General features: G+C 38.1%; 1 protein-coding gene across 1 annotated transcript; it reads left to right on the top strand.

Annotated features, from left to right (window-relative positions):
- Nucleotides 1-978: 978 nt before the first annotated feature.
- On the top strand, nucleotides 979-18,391 carry LOC311523254 (scavenger receptor cysteine-rich domain-containing protein DMBT1-like; the record flags this gene model as incomplete). The annotated part of the gene is made up of 15 exons (XM_084633026.1): nucleotides 979-991; nucleotides 1,349-1,660; nucleotides 2,972-3,016; nucleotides 4,330-4,368; nucleotides 4,590-4,901; nucleotides 6,217-6,261; nucleotides 7,382-7,420; nucleotides 7,642-7,953; nucleotides 9,267-9,311; nucleotides 10,616-10,766; nucleotides 11,107-11,318; nucleotides 12,707-12,879; nucleotides 13,590-13,990; nucleotides 16,612-16,883; nucleotides 17,551-18,391. 15 exons carry the CDS (start codon nucleotides 979-981, stop codon nucleotides 17,730-17,732), a joined length of 2,553 nt encoding a protein of 850 aa, XP_084489152.1. The 3' UTR covers nucleotides 17,733-18,391.
- Nucleotides 18,392-18,699: the final 308 nt, after the last annotated feature.

Here is an 18,699-nt window from a genome sequence, read left to right as displayed (position 1 = left end):
AGGACTTTTCCAGGGGATCTCAACCTGCCCCATCTCCTGTTCAGCTGCACTGTCTTCCCTGTTCTTTACTACCAGATGCAGAGTTGTGCTTGTATTATTCACATCCCTGGCAGATGTGTTCGTCTGAGCTGAGCTCTCCTTTGCACTCATCTTGCTAATTAAGGGTTTGATAGTTCCATAATGGCACAGCCCTGCAGTGGGGGTGGTGGAGAGCCAATACAGGGTCCTAGATTAATTTTTTTAATCGCGATTGATTTTTTTGAGTTAATCACGTGAATTAACTGCGATTAATCAACAGCCCTATATAAAAGTTCTAAATATTATTGTTGTTATGTTGATTTATAATAATGTCTTTAAATGTCTTTAAATAATGTCTTTAAATTGTTCAGGTGATTTTCTTAAGGAGCCAATGTGCATTCAGAGGCTGGGATTTAGAGCATGTTTTGCTGTTCCTCAGCTCTTGCATATCGTTGGCTATTTCTATTGCAAATTAATGTTCATCTCCTTGATAGCACAATAACAGGATCCATTGTCATTGTCATAAATGTCTTCTCTAATTGTGCCTTTGTCTTACTACAGCGAGCACTTCTTTCTCTCCAGTGAGCACCACTCTAAACAGTAAGTGTTGTCTCACCTTGTTTTAATAAAATTTCTTCTTTTACTATGGGATTCGGCACCATCTACGTGATCACAAGAACAGCCCTACTAGTTCAGACTAGCAGTTCATCTAGCCCAGAATCCTGCCTTCTAACAGTGGCCAATGCCAGATGCTTCAGAGGGAATGAACAGACAAGGGAAATTTTGAGTGATCAATTTCCTGTCCCAGCTGCTGGCAGTTGGTGGTTTAGGGACACCCAGGGCATGGGGTTGTGTTCCTGACAATTTTGGCTAATAGCCATTGATGGACCTATCCTCCGTGAACTTCTCATTCTTTTATGAACCCAGTTATACATTTGACCTTCACAACATCCTGTGGCAATGAGTTTTACAGGTTTACAGTTTTCATCTATTCCTTTCATCATGATTCCCATCATTCTGTTAGCTTTTTTGCCTGCCACTGCACATTGAGCAAATGTTTTCACAGAACTACCCGTGATGACTCCAAGATCCCAATTTTGAGTGGTAACAGCTAGTTAAGATGCCATCTTTTTGTATGTACACTTGGGATTACTTTTTCAAATGTGTTTTTCTAATGTTGATCCAGAAATGTGATCTGGCCATGGAATCCCCACAGCAGTCAATTGGATTTCCATACATGGATCAGATTCACCCCAGTTGCCAGAAAGTTATGAAAAGGAATGAAACTATAACGAATGTGCTAATAATCATTCCCTTACATCTATTTTAGAGCTGGCATTGCGACTGGTGAATTCATTTAGCAGATGTGAGGGTCGTGTTGAAATCTATTACGCAGGATCCTGGGGGACAGTGTGTGATGATTCTTGGGATCTCAATGACGCCAATGTTGTGTGCAGGCAGCTTGGATGTGGATATGGTGTTGCAGCAAAGACCAATGCCTATTACGGCCAAGGCTCAGGAAATATTGTTCTGGATGATGTGAGATGCAAAGGATGGGAATACAGTCTATGGGACTGTCCTCATTCAGGATGGCTCTCTCATAACTGTGGTCATTCTGAAGATGCCGGTGTCATCTGCTCAGGTAAATACCAAGAGTTTGCAGGTGTCTTGCAGGTGCATGACCACGCTTTTCACCATGTCAAAGATGTTTTTGAAAGTCACATTACAAGGTTTTCAATACATGAAATACAGTTTTTGGGACTGGATCCCATACTAAAAAGGCCGCTTTTCTACTTCCTCAAACATTAGTTCCATGCTTCAATCAGCCAGCCAGTTAGTTCCATGGTGAATGTGATAGAATAAAGATATACAAGGAAAAAAAAAAGGGGTGGGGTGGGGAGAAGCACGCTAGGATAGCCAAGTACTGCTGATATTAGTCTGAAGTTCCAAAGGGCAGCATCTGTCAACCAGGGTTAGTTTTCTGTTCTGGTAACCTCACTTCCTTTGAAAGTAGAATACTGTAGTGGTGATAGGGCATGGAAATGGGATGTGGGAAACGTAGATATTATTCATGACTCTGCCATGCCACTTAGCTTCTTTCGGCCTCATTCACCTAAAAAGTAAAACAGGGATAATGAGACATAGTCAACTTCATGAAGCACTTAGAGATCCAAAGATGAAAGCCCTATTTAAGTTTCAGCCGTAATCTTTTGCCCTCAAGAGCGGTAAATTTTTCTGGGAATTTTTTCACTGAGTTCAGTGGGGAGTCAGGCACATTTTATGGTGTCCCGTCACAAGATATTACAAACATGATGTCTTCAAAGTTTTGCTCTACTTGTTTTCAGACATAATATCCTCCAGTAAAGTCATGCAGCTTCGAATGTCATTTCCCCTTATAATGTTATAAATACATCTAAGCTAATGCCAGATTTCCCCCCCCCCCCATTCATTAGCAATTTCAAAAAATCATTTGTGGTCTGGATCAAAAACCAAATATTTGAAAATTTCAGTCAATCAAAAAGTTGAGAAAAGTATGTTTCAGGTAATTCAAAACATTTTATTTGAATACAATCACAACGTTTTGGTTTGATTTCAGCTTGTTTCACAGGTTGGGGGTGTTTGTTGTTGTTGTTTTTTAAAAAAGGAGATTTTGAAACTAAAAGTCATTTCAAAGTAAATAAATGAAATATTTCTTTGACATTTTCAAAACCAAATATTCTTAGTGTGGTGTTTGATATTGTAATATAATTGAACAATGAATTGAAACTAGTATGAATTGTGCAATGTTTTGGTGTTGCCGAATCTGCAATTTTGCTGAAAAAAGTTTTGGCCTAAAAATTTTGCCCAATTCTACAGCATTAATAAATACTAAAAACAGTTAATATAATTGCTTATGTTTCTCCCTACTCGCTGCTGGATATCCAACTTCTATGCTTCTATTATCTTCCTGCAGGAACATCAGGATCCACTCCATCATGGCCCTGGTACACAACAACTGGCAAGTGCTAAGTCATTCTGCTTTCATTAAAATGTTTCTCTCTGATACGGCACTAATAAATACTAAAAACTGTTAATATAATTGCTTATGTTTCTCCCTACTCGCTGCTGGATATCCAACATCTATGCTTCTATTATCTTCCTGCAGGAACATCAGGATCCACTCCATCATGGCCCTGGTACACAACAACTGGCAAGTGCTAAGTCATTCTGCTTTCATTAAAATGTTTCTCTCTGATACGGCACTAATAAATACTAAAAACTGTTAATATAATTGCTTATGTTTCTCCCTACTCGCTGCTGGATATCCAACATCTATGCTTCTATTATCTTCCTGCAGGAACATCAGGATCCACTCCATCATGGCCCTGGTACACAACAACTGGCAAGTGCTAAGTCATTCTGCTTTCATTAAAATGTTTCTCTCTGATACGGCACTAATAAATACTAAAAACTGTTAATATAATTGCTTATGTTTCTCCCTACTCGCTGCTGGATATCCAACTTCTATGCTTCTATTATCTTCCTGCAGGAACATCAGGATCCACTCCATCATGGCCCTGGTACACAACAACTGGCAAGTGCTAAGTCATTCTGCTTTCATTAAAATGTTTCTCTCTGATAGGGTTCTGTGCTAGAAATATTTTGAAACTGTAGCCTATGCTTTTAGAGTAGAATTTCCAAATGAACTGAAATGAGAGAAAGGACAGGTTGAATAGCAATACTAAGGGCAAATTTGAAACGTGGTACAGGCAATAAATGTTTTGTTGAACTGTAGAGGTCCATTGCACACCCTTACTCTTGTATACTGTACCCTCAGAACACTGAGATGTGGAGAATAAATATAGGTTTTTTTCAGTCCAGCCAACTCTGTCATTTCTGTTCCATCACTCCCTCCCGAGAAGAGAACAAGATCTTCATGTTTAGATTTCCCTGCTAGCCTCTCTGGCCAGAACCTAAATAGGTCATTCCCCAGGAGACATTAAGGCACTTTTCTGACTCTTAAGATATGGTCATTCCTTGGTTTTGAAAGGAGAATATCTAGCATGATAACGAAAGAGAAAGGGAAAACATAGGCGTAATAACAGTGAGCAACAAGAGCTTATGAAGAACACACCTTGGGAGAAAAAAAAGATTGCTTTTTAAATGAACACAATGCATGAAAGAAGGCAGTAGAGGTAATATATCTTACTTCAGTAAGATGTCTGGTACACTGTTCTAGAAATATTCCTTAGAAGTTTTAATCTGATTTAACTTCAGTACACTCAGGATTTGTGGGTTCTCTAATTGTCCCTTCTTTGTCTTTTCTTGCAGCAAGCACTCCGTTTCCTCCAGGGAGAACCACACCAAGTGGTAAGTGCTGTCTCGCCCTTGATTTACTAAAATTTATTTTTTTACTGTGGGATTCGACATCATACTGATCCATATGTGTGACCTGATCTGGACATGTAATCCCCAGAAGTGGTCAAATGTGGTTTCATATGTGTGTCAGATTGACCCCAGTTGTCACGGTTTTACCAAGAGGGAAAGAACTAACTAATGTGTTAATAATCATTCCCTTACATCTATTTTAGGGCTGGCATTGCGACTGGTGAATTCATTTAGCAGATGTGAGGGTCGTGTTGAAGTCTATTACGCAGGATCCTGGGGGACAGTGTGTGATGATTCTTGGGATCTCAATGACGCCAATGTTGTGTGCAGGCAGCTTGGATGTGGATATGGTGTTGCAGCAAAGACCAATGCCTATTACGGTCAAGGCTCAGGAAATATTGTTCTGGATGATGTGAGATGCAAAGGATGGGAATACAGTCTATGGGACTGTCCTCATTCAGGATGGCTCTCTCATAACTGTGGTCATTCTGAAGATGCCGGTGTCATCTGCTCAGGTAAATACCAAGAGTTTGCAGGTGTCTTGCAGGTGCATGACCACGCTTTTCACCATGTCAAAGATGTTTTTGAAAGTCACATTACAAGGTTTTCAATACATGAAATACAGTTTTTGGGACTGGATCCCATACTAAAAAGGCCGCTTTTCTACTTCCTCAAACATTAGTTCCATGCTTCAATCAGCCAGCCAGTTAGTTCCATGGTGAATGTGATAGAATAAAGATATACAAGGAAAAAAAAAGGGGTGGGGTGGGGTGGGGAGAAGCACGCTAGGATAGCCAAGTACTGCTGATATTAGTCTGAAGTTCCAAAGGGCAGCATCTGTCAACCAGGGTTAGTTTTCTGTTCTGGTAACCTCACTTCCTTTGAAAGTAGAATACTGTAGTGGTGATAGGGCATGGAAATGGGATGTGGGAAACGTAGATATTATTCATGACTCTGCCATGCCACTTAGCTTCTTTCGGCCTCATTCACCTAAAAAGTAAAACAGGGATAATGAGACATAGTCAACTTCATGAAGCACTTAGAGATCCAAAGATGAAAGCCCTATTTAAGTTTCAGCCGTAATCTTTTGCCCTCAAGAGCGGTAAATTTTTCTGGGAATTTTTTCACTGAGTTCAGTGGGGAGTCAGGCACATTTTATGGTGTCCCGTCACAAGATATTACAAACATGATGTCTTCAAAGTTTTGCTCTACTTGTTTTCAGACATAATATCCTCCAGTAAAGTCATGCAGCTTCGAATGTCATTTCCCCTTATAATGTTATAAATACATCTAAGCTAATGCCAGATTTCCCCCCCCCCCCATTCATTAGCAATTTCAAAAAATCATTTGTGGTCTGGATCAAAAACCAAATATTTGAAAATTTCAGTCAATCAAAAAGTTGAGAAAAGTATGTTTCAGGTAATTCAAAACATTTTATTTGAATACAATCACAACGTTTTGGTTTGATTTCAGCTTGTTTCACAGGTTGGGGGTGTTTGTTGTTGTTGTTTTTTAAAAAAGGAGATTTTGAAACTAAAAGTCATTTCAAAGTAAATAAATGAAATATTTCTTTGACATTTTCAAAACCAAATATTCTTAGTGTGGTGTTTGATATTGTAATATAATTGAACAATGAATTGAAACTAGTATGAATTGTGCAATGTTTTGGTGTTGCCGAATCTGCAATTTTGCTGAAAAAAGTTTTGGCCTAAAAATTTTGCCCAATTCTACAGCATTAATAAATACTAAAAACAGTTAATATAATTGCTTATGTTTCTCCCTACTCGCTGCTGGATATCCAACTTCTATGCTTCTATTATCTTCCTGCAGGAACATCAGGATCCACTCCATCATGGCCCTGGTACACAACAACTGGCAAGTGCTAAGTCATTCTGCTTTCATTAAAATGTTTCTCTCTGATACGGCACTAATAAATACTAAAAACTGTTAATATAATTGCTTATGTTTCTCCCTACTCGCTGCTGGATATCCAACATCTATGCTTCTATTATCTTCCTGCAGGAACATCAGGATCCACTCCATCATGGCCCTGGTACACAACAACTGGCAAGTGCTAAGTCATTCTGCTTTCATTAAAATGTTTCTCTCTGATACGGCACTAATAAATACTAAAAACTGTTAATATAATTGCTTATGTTTCTCCCTACTCGCTGCTGGATATCCAACTTCTATGCTTCTATTATCTTCCTGCAGGAACATCAGGATCCACTCCATCATGGCCCTGGTACACAACAACTGGCAAGTGCTAAGTCATTCTGCTTTCATTAAAATGTTTCTCTCTGATAGGGTTCTGTGCTAGAAATATTTTGAAACTGTAGCCTATGCTTTTAGAGTAGAATTTCCAAATGAACTGAAATGAGAGAAAGGACAGGTGAATAGCAATACTAAGGGCAAATTTGAAACGTGGTACAGGCAATAAATGTTTTGTTGAACTGTAGAGGTCCATTGCACACCCTTACTCTTGTATACTGTACCCTCAGAACACTGAGATGTGGAGAATAAATATAGGTTTTTTTCAGTCCAGCCAACTCTGTCATTTCTGTTCCATCACTCCCTCCCGAGAAGAGAACAAGATCTTCATGTTTAGATTTCCCTGCTAGCCTCTCTGGCCAGAACCTAAATAGGTCATTCCCCAGGAGACATTAAGGCACTTTTCTGACTCTTAAGATATGGTCATTCCTTGGTTTTGAAAGGAGAATATCTAGCATGATAACGAAAGAGAAAGGGAAAACATAGGCGTAATAACAGTGAGCAACAAGAGCTTATGAAGAACACACCTTGGGAGAAAAAAAAGATTGCTTTTTAAATGAACACAATGCATGAAAGAAGGCAGTAGAGGTAATATATCTTACTTCAGTAAGATGTCTGGTACACTGTTCTAGAAATATTCCTTAGAAGTTTTAATCTGATTTAACTTCAGTACACTCAGGATTTGTGGGTTCTCTAATTGTCCCTTCTTTGTCTTTTCTTGCAGCAAGCACTCCGTTTCCTCCAGGGAGAACCACACCAAGTGGTAAGTGCTGTCTCGCCCTTGATTTACTAAAATTTATTTTTTTACTGTGGGATTCGACATCATACTGATCCATATGTGTGACCTGATCTAGACATGTAATCCCCAGAAGTGGTCAAATGTGGTTTCATATGTGTGTCAGATTGACCCCAGTTGTCACGGTTTTACCAAGAGGGAAAGAACTAACTAATGTGTTAATAATCATTCCCTTACATCTATTTTAGGGCTGGCATTGCGACTGGTGAATTCATTTAGCAGATGTGAGGGTCGTGTTGAAGTCTATTACGCAGGATCCTGGGGGACAGTGTGTGATGATTCTTGGGATCTCAATGACGCCAATGTTGTGTGCAGGCAGCTTGGATGTGGATATGGTGTTGCAGCAAAGACCAATGCCTATTACGGTCAAGGCTCAGGAAATATTGTTCTGGATGATGTGAGATGCAAAGGATGGGAATACAGTCTATGGGACTGTCCTCATTCAGGATGGCTCTCTCATAACTGTGGTCATTCTGAAGATGCCGGTGTCATCTGCTCAGGTAAATACCAAGAGTTTGCAGGTGTCTTGCAGGTGCATGACCATGCTTTTCACCATGTCAAAGATGTTTTTGAAAGTCACATTACAAGGTTTTCAATACATGAAATACAGTTTTTGGGACTGGATCCCATACTAAAAAGGCCACTTTTCTACTTCCTCAAACATTAGTTCCATGCTTCAATCAGCCAGCCAGTTAGTTCCATGGTGAATGTGATAGAATAAAGATATACAAGGAAAAAAAAAGGGGTGGGGTGGGGTGGGGAGAAGCACGCTAGGATAGCCAAGTACTGCTGATATTAGTCTGAAGTTCCAAAGGGCAGCATCTGTCAACCAGGGTTAGTTTTCTGTTCTGGTAACCTCACTTCCTTTGAAAGTAGAATACTGTAGTGGTGATAGGGCATGGAAATGGGATGTGGGAAACCTAGATATTATTCATGACTCTGCCATGCCACTTAGCTTCTTTCGGCCTCATTCACCTAAAAAGTAAAACATGGATAATGAGACATAGTCAACTTCATGAAGCACTTAGAGATCCAAAGATGAAAGCCCTATTTAAGTTTCAGCCGTAATCTTTTGCCCTCAAGAGAGGTAAATTTTTCTGGGAATTTTTTCACTGAGTTCAGTGGGGAGTCAGGCACATTTTATGGTGTCCCGTCACAAGATATTACAAACATGATGTCTTCAAAGTTTTGCTCTACTTGTTTTCAGACATAACATCCTCCAGTGAAGTCATGCAGCTTCGAATGTCATTTCCCCTTATAATGTTATAAATACATCTAAGCTAATGCCAGATTTCCCCCCCCCCATTTATTAGTAATTTCAAAAAATCATTTGTGGTCTGGATCAAAAACCAAATATTTGAAAATTTCAGTCAATCAAAAAGTTGAGAAAAGTATGTTTCAGGTAATTCAAAACATTTTATTTGAATACAATCACAACGTTCTGGTTTGATTTCAGCTCGTTTCACAGGTTGGGGGTGTTTTTTGTTGTTGTTTTTTAAAAAAGGAGATTTTGAAACTAAAAGTCATTTCAAAGTAAATAAATGAAATATTTCTTTGACATTTTCAAAACCAAATATTCTTAGTGTGGTGTTTGATATTGTAATATAATTGAACAATGAATTGAAACTAGTATGAATTGTGCAATGTTTTGGTGTTGCCGAATCTGCAATTTTGCTGAAAAAAGTTTTGGCCTAAAAATTTTGCCCAATTCTACGGCACTAATAAATACTAAAAACAGTTAATATAATTGCTTATGTTTCTCCCTACTCGCTGCTGGATATCCAACTTCTGTGCTTCTATTATCTTCCTGCAGGAACATCAGGATCCACTCCATCATGGCCCTGGTACACAACAACTGGCAAGTGCTAAGTCATTCTGCTTTCATTAAAATGTTTCTCTCTGATACGGCACTAATAAATACTAAAAACTGTTAATATAATTGCTTATGTTTCTCCCTACTCGCTGCTGGATATCCAACTTCTGTGCTTCTATTATCTTCCTGCAGGAACAACAGGATCCACTCCATCATGGCCCTGGTACACAACAACTGGCAAGTGCTAAGTCATTCTGCTTTCATTAAAATGTTTCTCTCTGATAGGGTTCTGTGCTAGAAATGTTTTGAAACTGTAGCCTATGGTTTCAGAGTAGAATTGCCACATGAACTGAAATGAGAGAGAGGCTAGGCTGAATAGCAATATGAAGGGCAAATTTCAAACGTGGTACAGGTAATAAATGCCTTTACTTACAATTCCTGTAATTTTAGATGTATCATTTCAGGTATGTTTTCAGGAGATGTTTTACCTGCTTGGTCTCTCTCTCCGTTCAGAGAGGGAACAAACAAAGGCATGGTCTACACTGGAAGGGGGCGGGGGGAATCAATCTAAGTTACGCAACTTCAGCTACATGAATAACATAACTGAAGTTGACATACTTAGATCGACTGACCGTGGTGTCTCCACTGCCGTGAGTCGACTGCTGCCACTCCCCCGTCGACTCTGCCTGGACCTCTCGCCGAATTGGAGTACAGGAGTCGACAGGAGAGCGCTCGGGGTTCGATTTATCGCGTCTAGACTAGACGCGATAAATTGATTCCCGCTGGATCGATACCCAAAGAGAGCCCAAACAAAATCTCCACCCCCGGATCTGAAAGTATCTTCTTTCCTCATTGGAAGGAGGAGTGTACAAGTCTTATGTCACTTAAAGCTCTGCATTAAGTAAAACTTGTTATGTTCCAAAGTTGACTGTAGAGGCAGTTTTCATTCAGGCTGTAATTTTTGTCCCCAGTGCACCAGGTGTTTCTTCAAAAATTTACTTCCAACCTGAATTAATAACATTACACTTTTTTCCTTCTGATAATGTTATCCTTCTTTCCTGAACATTTTCTTTGGCCCATATTTTCTGTCTTCAGCTATAAACATTTAGTACCTAATCTTGAGAGGTGCTGAGCATTAAATGAGACTGTGAGTGGGATCAACAGCGGATCAACAGCTCTTGGGATCAGATGCTCGTCATAGAGCACCTTTTATAAAGACCATTGAAGTTATGGGAGGCTTTCCTTTAACTTCAGTAGGTTTTGACTCTGAGTGATAAATCATATACAAATATATGCAAAAGTAAAGTATAAATGACTCATATGTTTTTTTCTTACATTTTGTTCTGCAGCAAAATATACTTGTGGTGGTGTCCTTCAGTATTCATCTGGGACATTTCAAAGCCCATTCTACCCTGGAAATTATCCAAACAATGCAGATTGTGTGTGGGAAATAGAAGCAGTGAGCAATTACCGTATAACACTTTCATTTAGAGATATCTCGTAAGTAAAGCACTAATTTTCTGGGCAATTCATGGGTTCAAAGTCATGGACTTTTCTAACTGGTACCCTCTCCATTTGAAGGACATTTCTCAACAGGGTTTAACAATTCTAAGTGACCAGTAAAACTAAAATGAAAATTGCATGAATGGAGAATTTGTTGTTACTTGTTGAGTCCTAAGAAAGTGAAGGGTACCATACAAGATACAAAATGAAGACAATCTCTGCCATGAACACTTTGCAGTCTGAAGGGTTTAATCTGAGATTTATGTGCTGCTTTGTGATGAATGCTTAAATAGAAGTTTACAAAATAGTTTACAAAATGTTCATGTTTATTCCCCAGGACAGAAGGTGGTAGATGCCAGTATGATTATATAGAGATATATGATGGGCCACTCTACACTTCTCCTTTACTGGGGAAAATTTGTTCTGGTTCCTATCTCACATATACGTCGTCCTCAAACTTGATGACAGTTCGATTTCACAGTAACTCGATTATCACAAACAGAGGGTTTCGTGCTGCCTATTACACCGTTCCAGCAGATCAGAATACTTGTAAGTTCATGTTTAATACAGAACTTTGCTTTTCAGCAGACAAGCCTATTTATTGATTTTTTTGATAAATAACCATTGATTAATGTTCAACCACCTCAGTATAGTACCACTCACTGTCATCTTTCACATTGTGTGATTACTGACCTATTACTTTCAGACAATAGTTTGATTTTCTTTAAATATGAAACTGTTTGTTATCAAATTACTTTTGGACATTTTCTCTTATATTCAGCCTAAATTTACTTTTTCACCATCTCATTTCATTACTGTTACTTATGGCCCCTTGTACTACCTAACCTCTCATTCTCTTTGCGTCTGATCCTAGTCCTGATGCAGGCAAAACTCTCATTGCAATCACCACAATTCATACAGTGTGAGTCAATTTCATGTCCTCTCCACAACTCATTAGTTATTATTTATTTGACCTCAATGCCTGTTTAGCACCTTGCTGGTACATGTTTAGTATTAGAATTATTTATATTTAGAATCATTCCCTGCACTTCCTTTCCCAGTTTTTGATGATCTTCCATGAGTCCCCTGCAATTTTTTCGCATCTTCAGCAACAGAGGTACCCACAAGTGAATTTGAACAACTTTCACAGCCAGTCAAAACCTGATCCTTAAGTCCTCATTCAGGGAAAACTCCTATTCTTTTCAGTGTGTCTTTTGTCCAAGAAAAGACTATACAGGATCCTGTCCCCAATGAAGGACTATCACTTTGATTCTCATAGATGTGAGTCAGCCTCTGCACATGTATCTCCAAACCCCATAAGGCTTATGTAAGATCATAGATACAAACCCCTGATTCTGCAACCCTTACTCTTATTGAATAGCACGTAACTGGTTAGTTCCATTGGCTGATCAGGATAATTCATGATTGCAAAATAGCTGTCGACCAACACACCAATTTCATTTTACTTTACTGTTTGTCTTCACCTCCCCTTGTGTTTAGATCATTCTCTCCCACAAATACTGAAAGTATTTAGTTCATTTAATTAATAAAGGCCTGGTAATATTGTCCTTAATTTTACTCAAGGAAAATTCCAAGCAACTTCAAGTGGACTTTCTCTTGACTCCAGAATTTGTTCTACTATGGTAACTGTGATTCATATGATCCTTAACACTGATGAGAGACTCTCTCTGATCACAAGGAGAGAAATTATAATTTGCAGATTTTCTTCGTGACAGTTATCCACAGCCTAAACCACAGGTCCCTGGTGCATAATTTGATAATTATGACATATGAAAGGTGAAATCGTGGTTTGTCTTATGAACACCCTCCCCTCTCCCAACATACACACAGAATAGATAGCAGCAAATATATTGGTTGAACATTTAATTATTACTGTATGCCTGAACGCACTAATATGTGTTTTATCCACCCACCAGCTCTTCTGTGCTTGCCAGAATACATGCATGCAGTTGTTAGCAGAGCCTATCTCCACTCACAAGGCTACATTGCAGAGAATATCAGATTGAATGACCCTTATTGTAAACCAAAGATTACACCAAACTATGTTATATTCAACATACCATACAATGGCTGTGGCACAAGACGAGAGGTATGAAGTTGAATATTTAGCAACCTGTGTAAGTAGGTCTGTGCAAACTGCAAAATTTATTTATTGAAACCTGCTGTGGTTCACAGGAGTTACAAGTGAACCAATGACTGCAGATTCAGATTCACTAAACACTCCCACCTAATTCTTTCTCTGCCGGAAGAAACTCCTTACTTATTCCTCATAAGGTCAAGCTACAATATTATGGGACAGGGAGGATATGTGAACAACCTCAACCCATGTTCACAGACATTTTTTGAGCATGAGCTGATGTTCACGGATAGTCAAAATACTTGGCATTTACATAGGCCTCTGTTCAGCAAGGTACTTACACATATCTATTTTAAAGCATTCACTTCAATAGGACTACTCATGTGCTTTAAGTTAAACACATGTTTAAGTAACTTACTGAATCAGGACCTTTGTTCATTTCATGTTCAACCTTTGTACTAATGTTAACTCAGTTGGCTGTATTTGGGTTCAATGAAAATATTTTTTCACATCTCAATGTAATCACTGTATTATACAGCCAACAATTTTGTTTAAAATGTGTTGTGAATTGAAATGACCAAAGTACATTTCTTTTAAAAATACTTTCGATGGAAACAATGCTTTTAAAATGTGTGGTGTTCTTTGGGTGCATCAAAAGCATAATGGTAATTGTGGCAAAAATTACTACATTAAGATAATTCTGTGCTTACTGTGTCAAACAGGGAAACAGCAACACTATCATGTATTCCAACTTGATCAAAGCAACCTCTTCCGGTTACATAATCAAAAGGGAAAAAGATCTTCACTTGCATATCAACTGCAAAATGCTCCAAAACACATGGAAAGAAATCATGTACATTGCTGAGGATGTTCCTGAGGATATTAAGGAGGTCAATGAAACTCAGTACAGCAGATATGACGTGAACATTTCATTTTACAAATCACCATCCTTCTCACAGCCAGTGCATGACTCTCCATACTATGTTAGATTGAACCAGAATGTATTCCTTCAAGCTTCAATTAACAGCACTGACCCAAATCTGGTGTTGTTTTTGGACACCTGTGTTGCATCACCTGATTCCAGTAGTGTTACATCCACCACTTATGATATTATCAGGAATGGGTAAGGACTTTCTGAGCAATGATTAACAATGGATCTGTACATGCAGTTCTCTATCTGTTTTGTTTATGGAATAATTTGAATAGGGACAATGTGAATTGATTTCAGTTCCCTATGCCAATAAACTGTTTAAAAAACTTTTTTGGCCAATCCTGGCAAGACATGAGAAATAACAATAGAAATTATGTTTAGACCATGCAGTCAGGCAAGATTCCACTCAAGCATGTTACATAGTAACTAGAGAGGTGAATTCAGTTGTGATGTAAGCAGATTTTGTCCCAAACTCCATTGAGGTCAATGAATTTTCACCTGCCTACATCATGATTGAATTCAGCCCCAAATAGTTTGTCTATAGAATTCAACTATGCATTTTCAAAATATTCTGATTCTCTTTTTTTTAAATTATTATTCATTCTTGTTCTGTTCTTGTATTTTGTACCATACTGGAAATGTTATTTCAAATGACTAATTCAGTGCTTGATTCCAATGATAGAAATTTAATGTTTGATAGTCCTGCTTTCCTATGTGTCTCTCAGATGGCCCAGAATTGTTCACGTGGCTTGGCTTAAACCATTTCTTGTGGAAAAGTTAGATTAATGAATTATAGAAAGCAAATTAGATTCTTAGATCTGGTAAGAAAAAAAGTCACTGATCTCATCCATTATGGCATTTCCTATGCTTCTATGCTTTACCTGCCAGAATTTCAGTAGGCTTCTCCATTATCACTAGATTCTACGTCTTTCTGGGTATGAAAGGGTAAATCTTTCAGGAGCAGGTCCCATTGTCAATAAATGTCTGATTCATTCACTTACTGGTGAAATTCTAATTGTATATAAATAATGTGGAATAAATAATGAAATTTCAAAATAATTCAGCCAGGTAGTAGAAGTTAAGTTTTAAGGAAGCCACCTGCATGATAGTTTAAAAACTCCTATCTATTGTATAAGATAAAAATTAAATATTCAGACCAGCCCTTTTAAGAAACGATATGATAAAATCATTCAATGCAGAGAAAGTCAAATATTTTAAACCTACCGGTAATAATATTTATTTAAATTAAAACCCAAAAGGAAATAAATTGATCATATCTAAATTCAACCATCTCTTAACTACGGTATCTGTAGGTGACACAAATATTGGCATGAATATAACATAGAAACACATATTGTATGGTATAAACTGAGATTTTTATAAAAATAATTCAATACCTTGAGATCTTCATTATGAGAGTGAGATTGTTAGTATTTGTATGCAATGTGTTGACCATATGACAACTTTTCACCTTATTTTGAGTTATCAGTGTATTAACAGATAAATTGAGTTCCTTTTCATGGTGGTTAAATTGAATCAAAATGCACTGGCATGGAATTTTGGCATTAGTCAATGCTGACAGGAAAGTGAAGCTTACTAGAATTTTGTTCTGTGAAGCACCTGTGCAGCTGACTTACTAGAGATTGGGTTCATTGGAAATGTTGACTTTCTTGCTTCTGCTTCATCCAAAGCACAAATCAGAGGAGTGGGAGTGAGTTGGATAAAGTGGCACAGAATGGAAGAAGGAATTTATCATCATTATTGTTCATATCTAGTAGCACCTAAAGAACCCAATCAGGCATCAGGGCCTCATTATGCAAGGAGCTGTATAACCATTTAGTAAAGAGACAGAGCCTGCCTCTCAGAGTGGAGCTGGTAGAAAAAATTGGGAATAAAATTTTTCCTGTAAAAAACAACAACTACTGTTCATCAAAGCTGAAAAGTTTCTCGGAGATGTATCCGTTCTGACAGAACTGTAATTGGGAAGGGTTTCTCAGGTGAGACAAAGAGAGAGACCTAGGCCAAGTGGTTAGGCTGCTTGTCTGGGCTGTAGGAGACCGAGGATCAAGTCCCTGCTATGCTGGGGGAACTCTGCAGAGCTGGGACTTGACCCATCTCCTGTGTCACTGGTCTCCCTTCTCCTGTGTAATTGCCTTGGCTATTCTGGGTTGGCTCTCTCTCACATATGGCTTTTTTTCATGGAAAAAGTGGGAAAGATCTCATTTTTCATCTGCACTGGAACAAAAACAAATTTCAAAATTGTGTGTGAAATGGAATTGTTGTTTTCTGGCCAGCCTCACTTAAGAGCTTAAATCGTGGTTACATTTTCCCCTTAACGGTAACAATTAACACCCTTTGCATCAGCTGCTCTACGGGGGTCATATGCACTGCAGCCTGGAGATATAAATAAGCAGATCTGAGCTCTTTCCATAGATTAGTTGCCAGGACACCTCTAGGTGACTCCTTTGCAACTTGGCTCTCCTGGGCCCTGATCCTATAAAGACTTATACAGAAGCTTAACTTTAAGCATGCGAGTTCAGTAAAACTACTCACATTCTTAGGCATGCACATAAATACCTTGCTGAATTAGGGAAAGCAATATTGTATGTTTTGCTTTCAGAAAAGTCAACGCCACTATTTTAACCTCTTTCATTTTCTATTCTTACTACAAATACATATTTTTTTTCCCTTTCTGTTGTTAATACAGTGTTAATTTTTTTAAATCTTTGCACATAAGAAATGCTTAATATCAGTGATTTATTTTTGTGTGTACACATGAAGATTAATTTTATTTATTTGTTTGTTTATTTTAGATGTGTTAGAGATCCAACCTACGGTACATACTATTCACCCTACAGCTCCACCATACGGTTCAAATTTAATGCCTTCAAGTTTATTAACCAATATTCATCAGTTTACCTGCAGTTTAAAATGGTGGTGTGCAGGGTATATGATTATTCTTCCCGATGCTACCAGGGTTGCATACCCAGGTCCAAAAGAGATACAAGCTCTTACCAAGAAAAATTGGATGTTGTTGTTGGGCCAATTGAGCTTTGGAAAGATGGCACTGAAAACAGGAATGCTGGTAAATGCAAATAACGTTCTCTAGTATTTAGTATAATGTTCTGTAAATCACTTTTCTTTTCATTTCACAAAATCTTTGTATGTCAGTTTACTTCTGATTTCTAGCACTGCAGCATGCTTTTACTGGGTTATCATCAGCTCCATTATAAACACCAGACACTTGTTTACTGACTAATAGCATCTGCATTAGTTCCTTATTTAGCACATTTCAAATCCATCATTTTAATCTGCACATCCCAAAAATGCTAATTGAATCAATTATTCAGGAAGAAAGATGAGATGCAGTCCATCTCCTTATTATAGCTTCATTGATTTAATTATCCCCAAACTATTTAAACATTGTGGTTATGTCTCACCTTGAATATCTCCAATAAAGAGAAACCTCAACCTTCCTTGAAAAGTGATTCCATTCCCTAGCTAGTTATGATGTTTTCTTAATATTGAACCTAAAATATCCCTGTTGGGGGGTCAGTTCATGAAATAGTCTTTACTAATATAAAGATGGATTGTTGTGTCTAGAATGTGCTCTATAAAATAGAGTGAAATTGATTTATTTCTTGACCTGATCTAGAATGTAACTTTTTAAATTGAAGTTCTCTTTGTTCTGGTATCTTTGGCAATAAGTAGAACAGAGAAAAAAATGTAACAAACTCTTTCTCAACTCACAGAGCTGGACTATTCTGAACATCAGGAAGACGTGGATTCCCGTGGTTCACTTACTGCTACTGCTGGTCATTCCCATGCTCCATTTATTGTTACGGGTGTGGTGCTTGCAGCTGTTATTTTCACTCTTGTTGGGTTTCTTTTGAAAAGTAAACTGAGGAGACCGATTCCGTACCAGATAATGTGAGACGCTAAAGACACCAACATCTGGCAGACAATGATATCTCAGGGTATTTACATAATGATTCCGTTTCTAGCCTTTGCACTCAATAACTTTTATATGACAATTTGCACTTCAAAGAAAAAGTATGACAAACTTACTGTATGAGGCTACACTCTGAGTTCTGGTAAATTCAGGCTAGAGATTGGCCTGAGGTTAAAACCCCACCTCCATGGAAAAGTTTGAATCCAGATTCCAATTCTGTAACCAGCTGCCATTTCCAAAAATGTACTGAACCCAAGCCCAGTATTTGACCTACTAGCTCCCTCCTCTCAACCTAGAGCCAGACTTTGCAGCTCAGGACTATCTCCAATCTAGATAGACAAAAAATACTATCTATAGTTTTCATGGTATTCTGCAGTGAGATTCAACAGAGCAACTCTTGTAGTATAATGAATGTATAAGCAGGAAGAAGGGTCCAGAGGTTAGAGCACTAACCTGTGGGGTGAGTCACTGTTTCACCATAAACAGCTTGTGTGACCCTGGGCCAGTCACTTAATCTCTCTGGGCCTTAGTTCCCCATCTCTAAAATGGGGATAACAGCACTTACCTATCACATAGGGGTGTTGTAAGGATAGATACAATTAAGATTATGAAGTGCTCAGATATTACTATGAAGGGAGATATAGAAGTATCTAAGATCAATAGATAGTACTTTGATTTGACAACTTTATACATAAAAAGGGCAATCTGATACTGGTTTTTATGTTTTATACATACCTAGTATATCTTATTTATACCTGGCACATTTCAATCACTTCTGATCATCAAGATATTTAGATTCTAATGCAAGTTTTCTCCCTCATAATCCTCCTCTCGCTTCCTTTCAAAACCAGTGTATCTAACACCTGAAATATTCTGACATAGAAATTGTGGTGCAGAGATGGGGATAAAATCTACATGTGGCAACACCAAATGATCCAAGGTGGTTATA

This window comes from Lepidochelys olivacea (assembly GCF_965140295.1).
Source record: "Lepidochelys olivacea isolate rLepOli2 genome assembly, chromosome: 7".
NCBI lineage: Eukaryota > Metazoa > Chordata > Testudines > Cheloniidae > Lepidochelys > Lepidochelys olivacea.
Note: the sequence above shows the minus strand (reverse complement) of the source record. Positions and strands in the feature narration are given on the sequence as shown.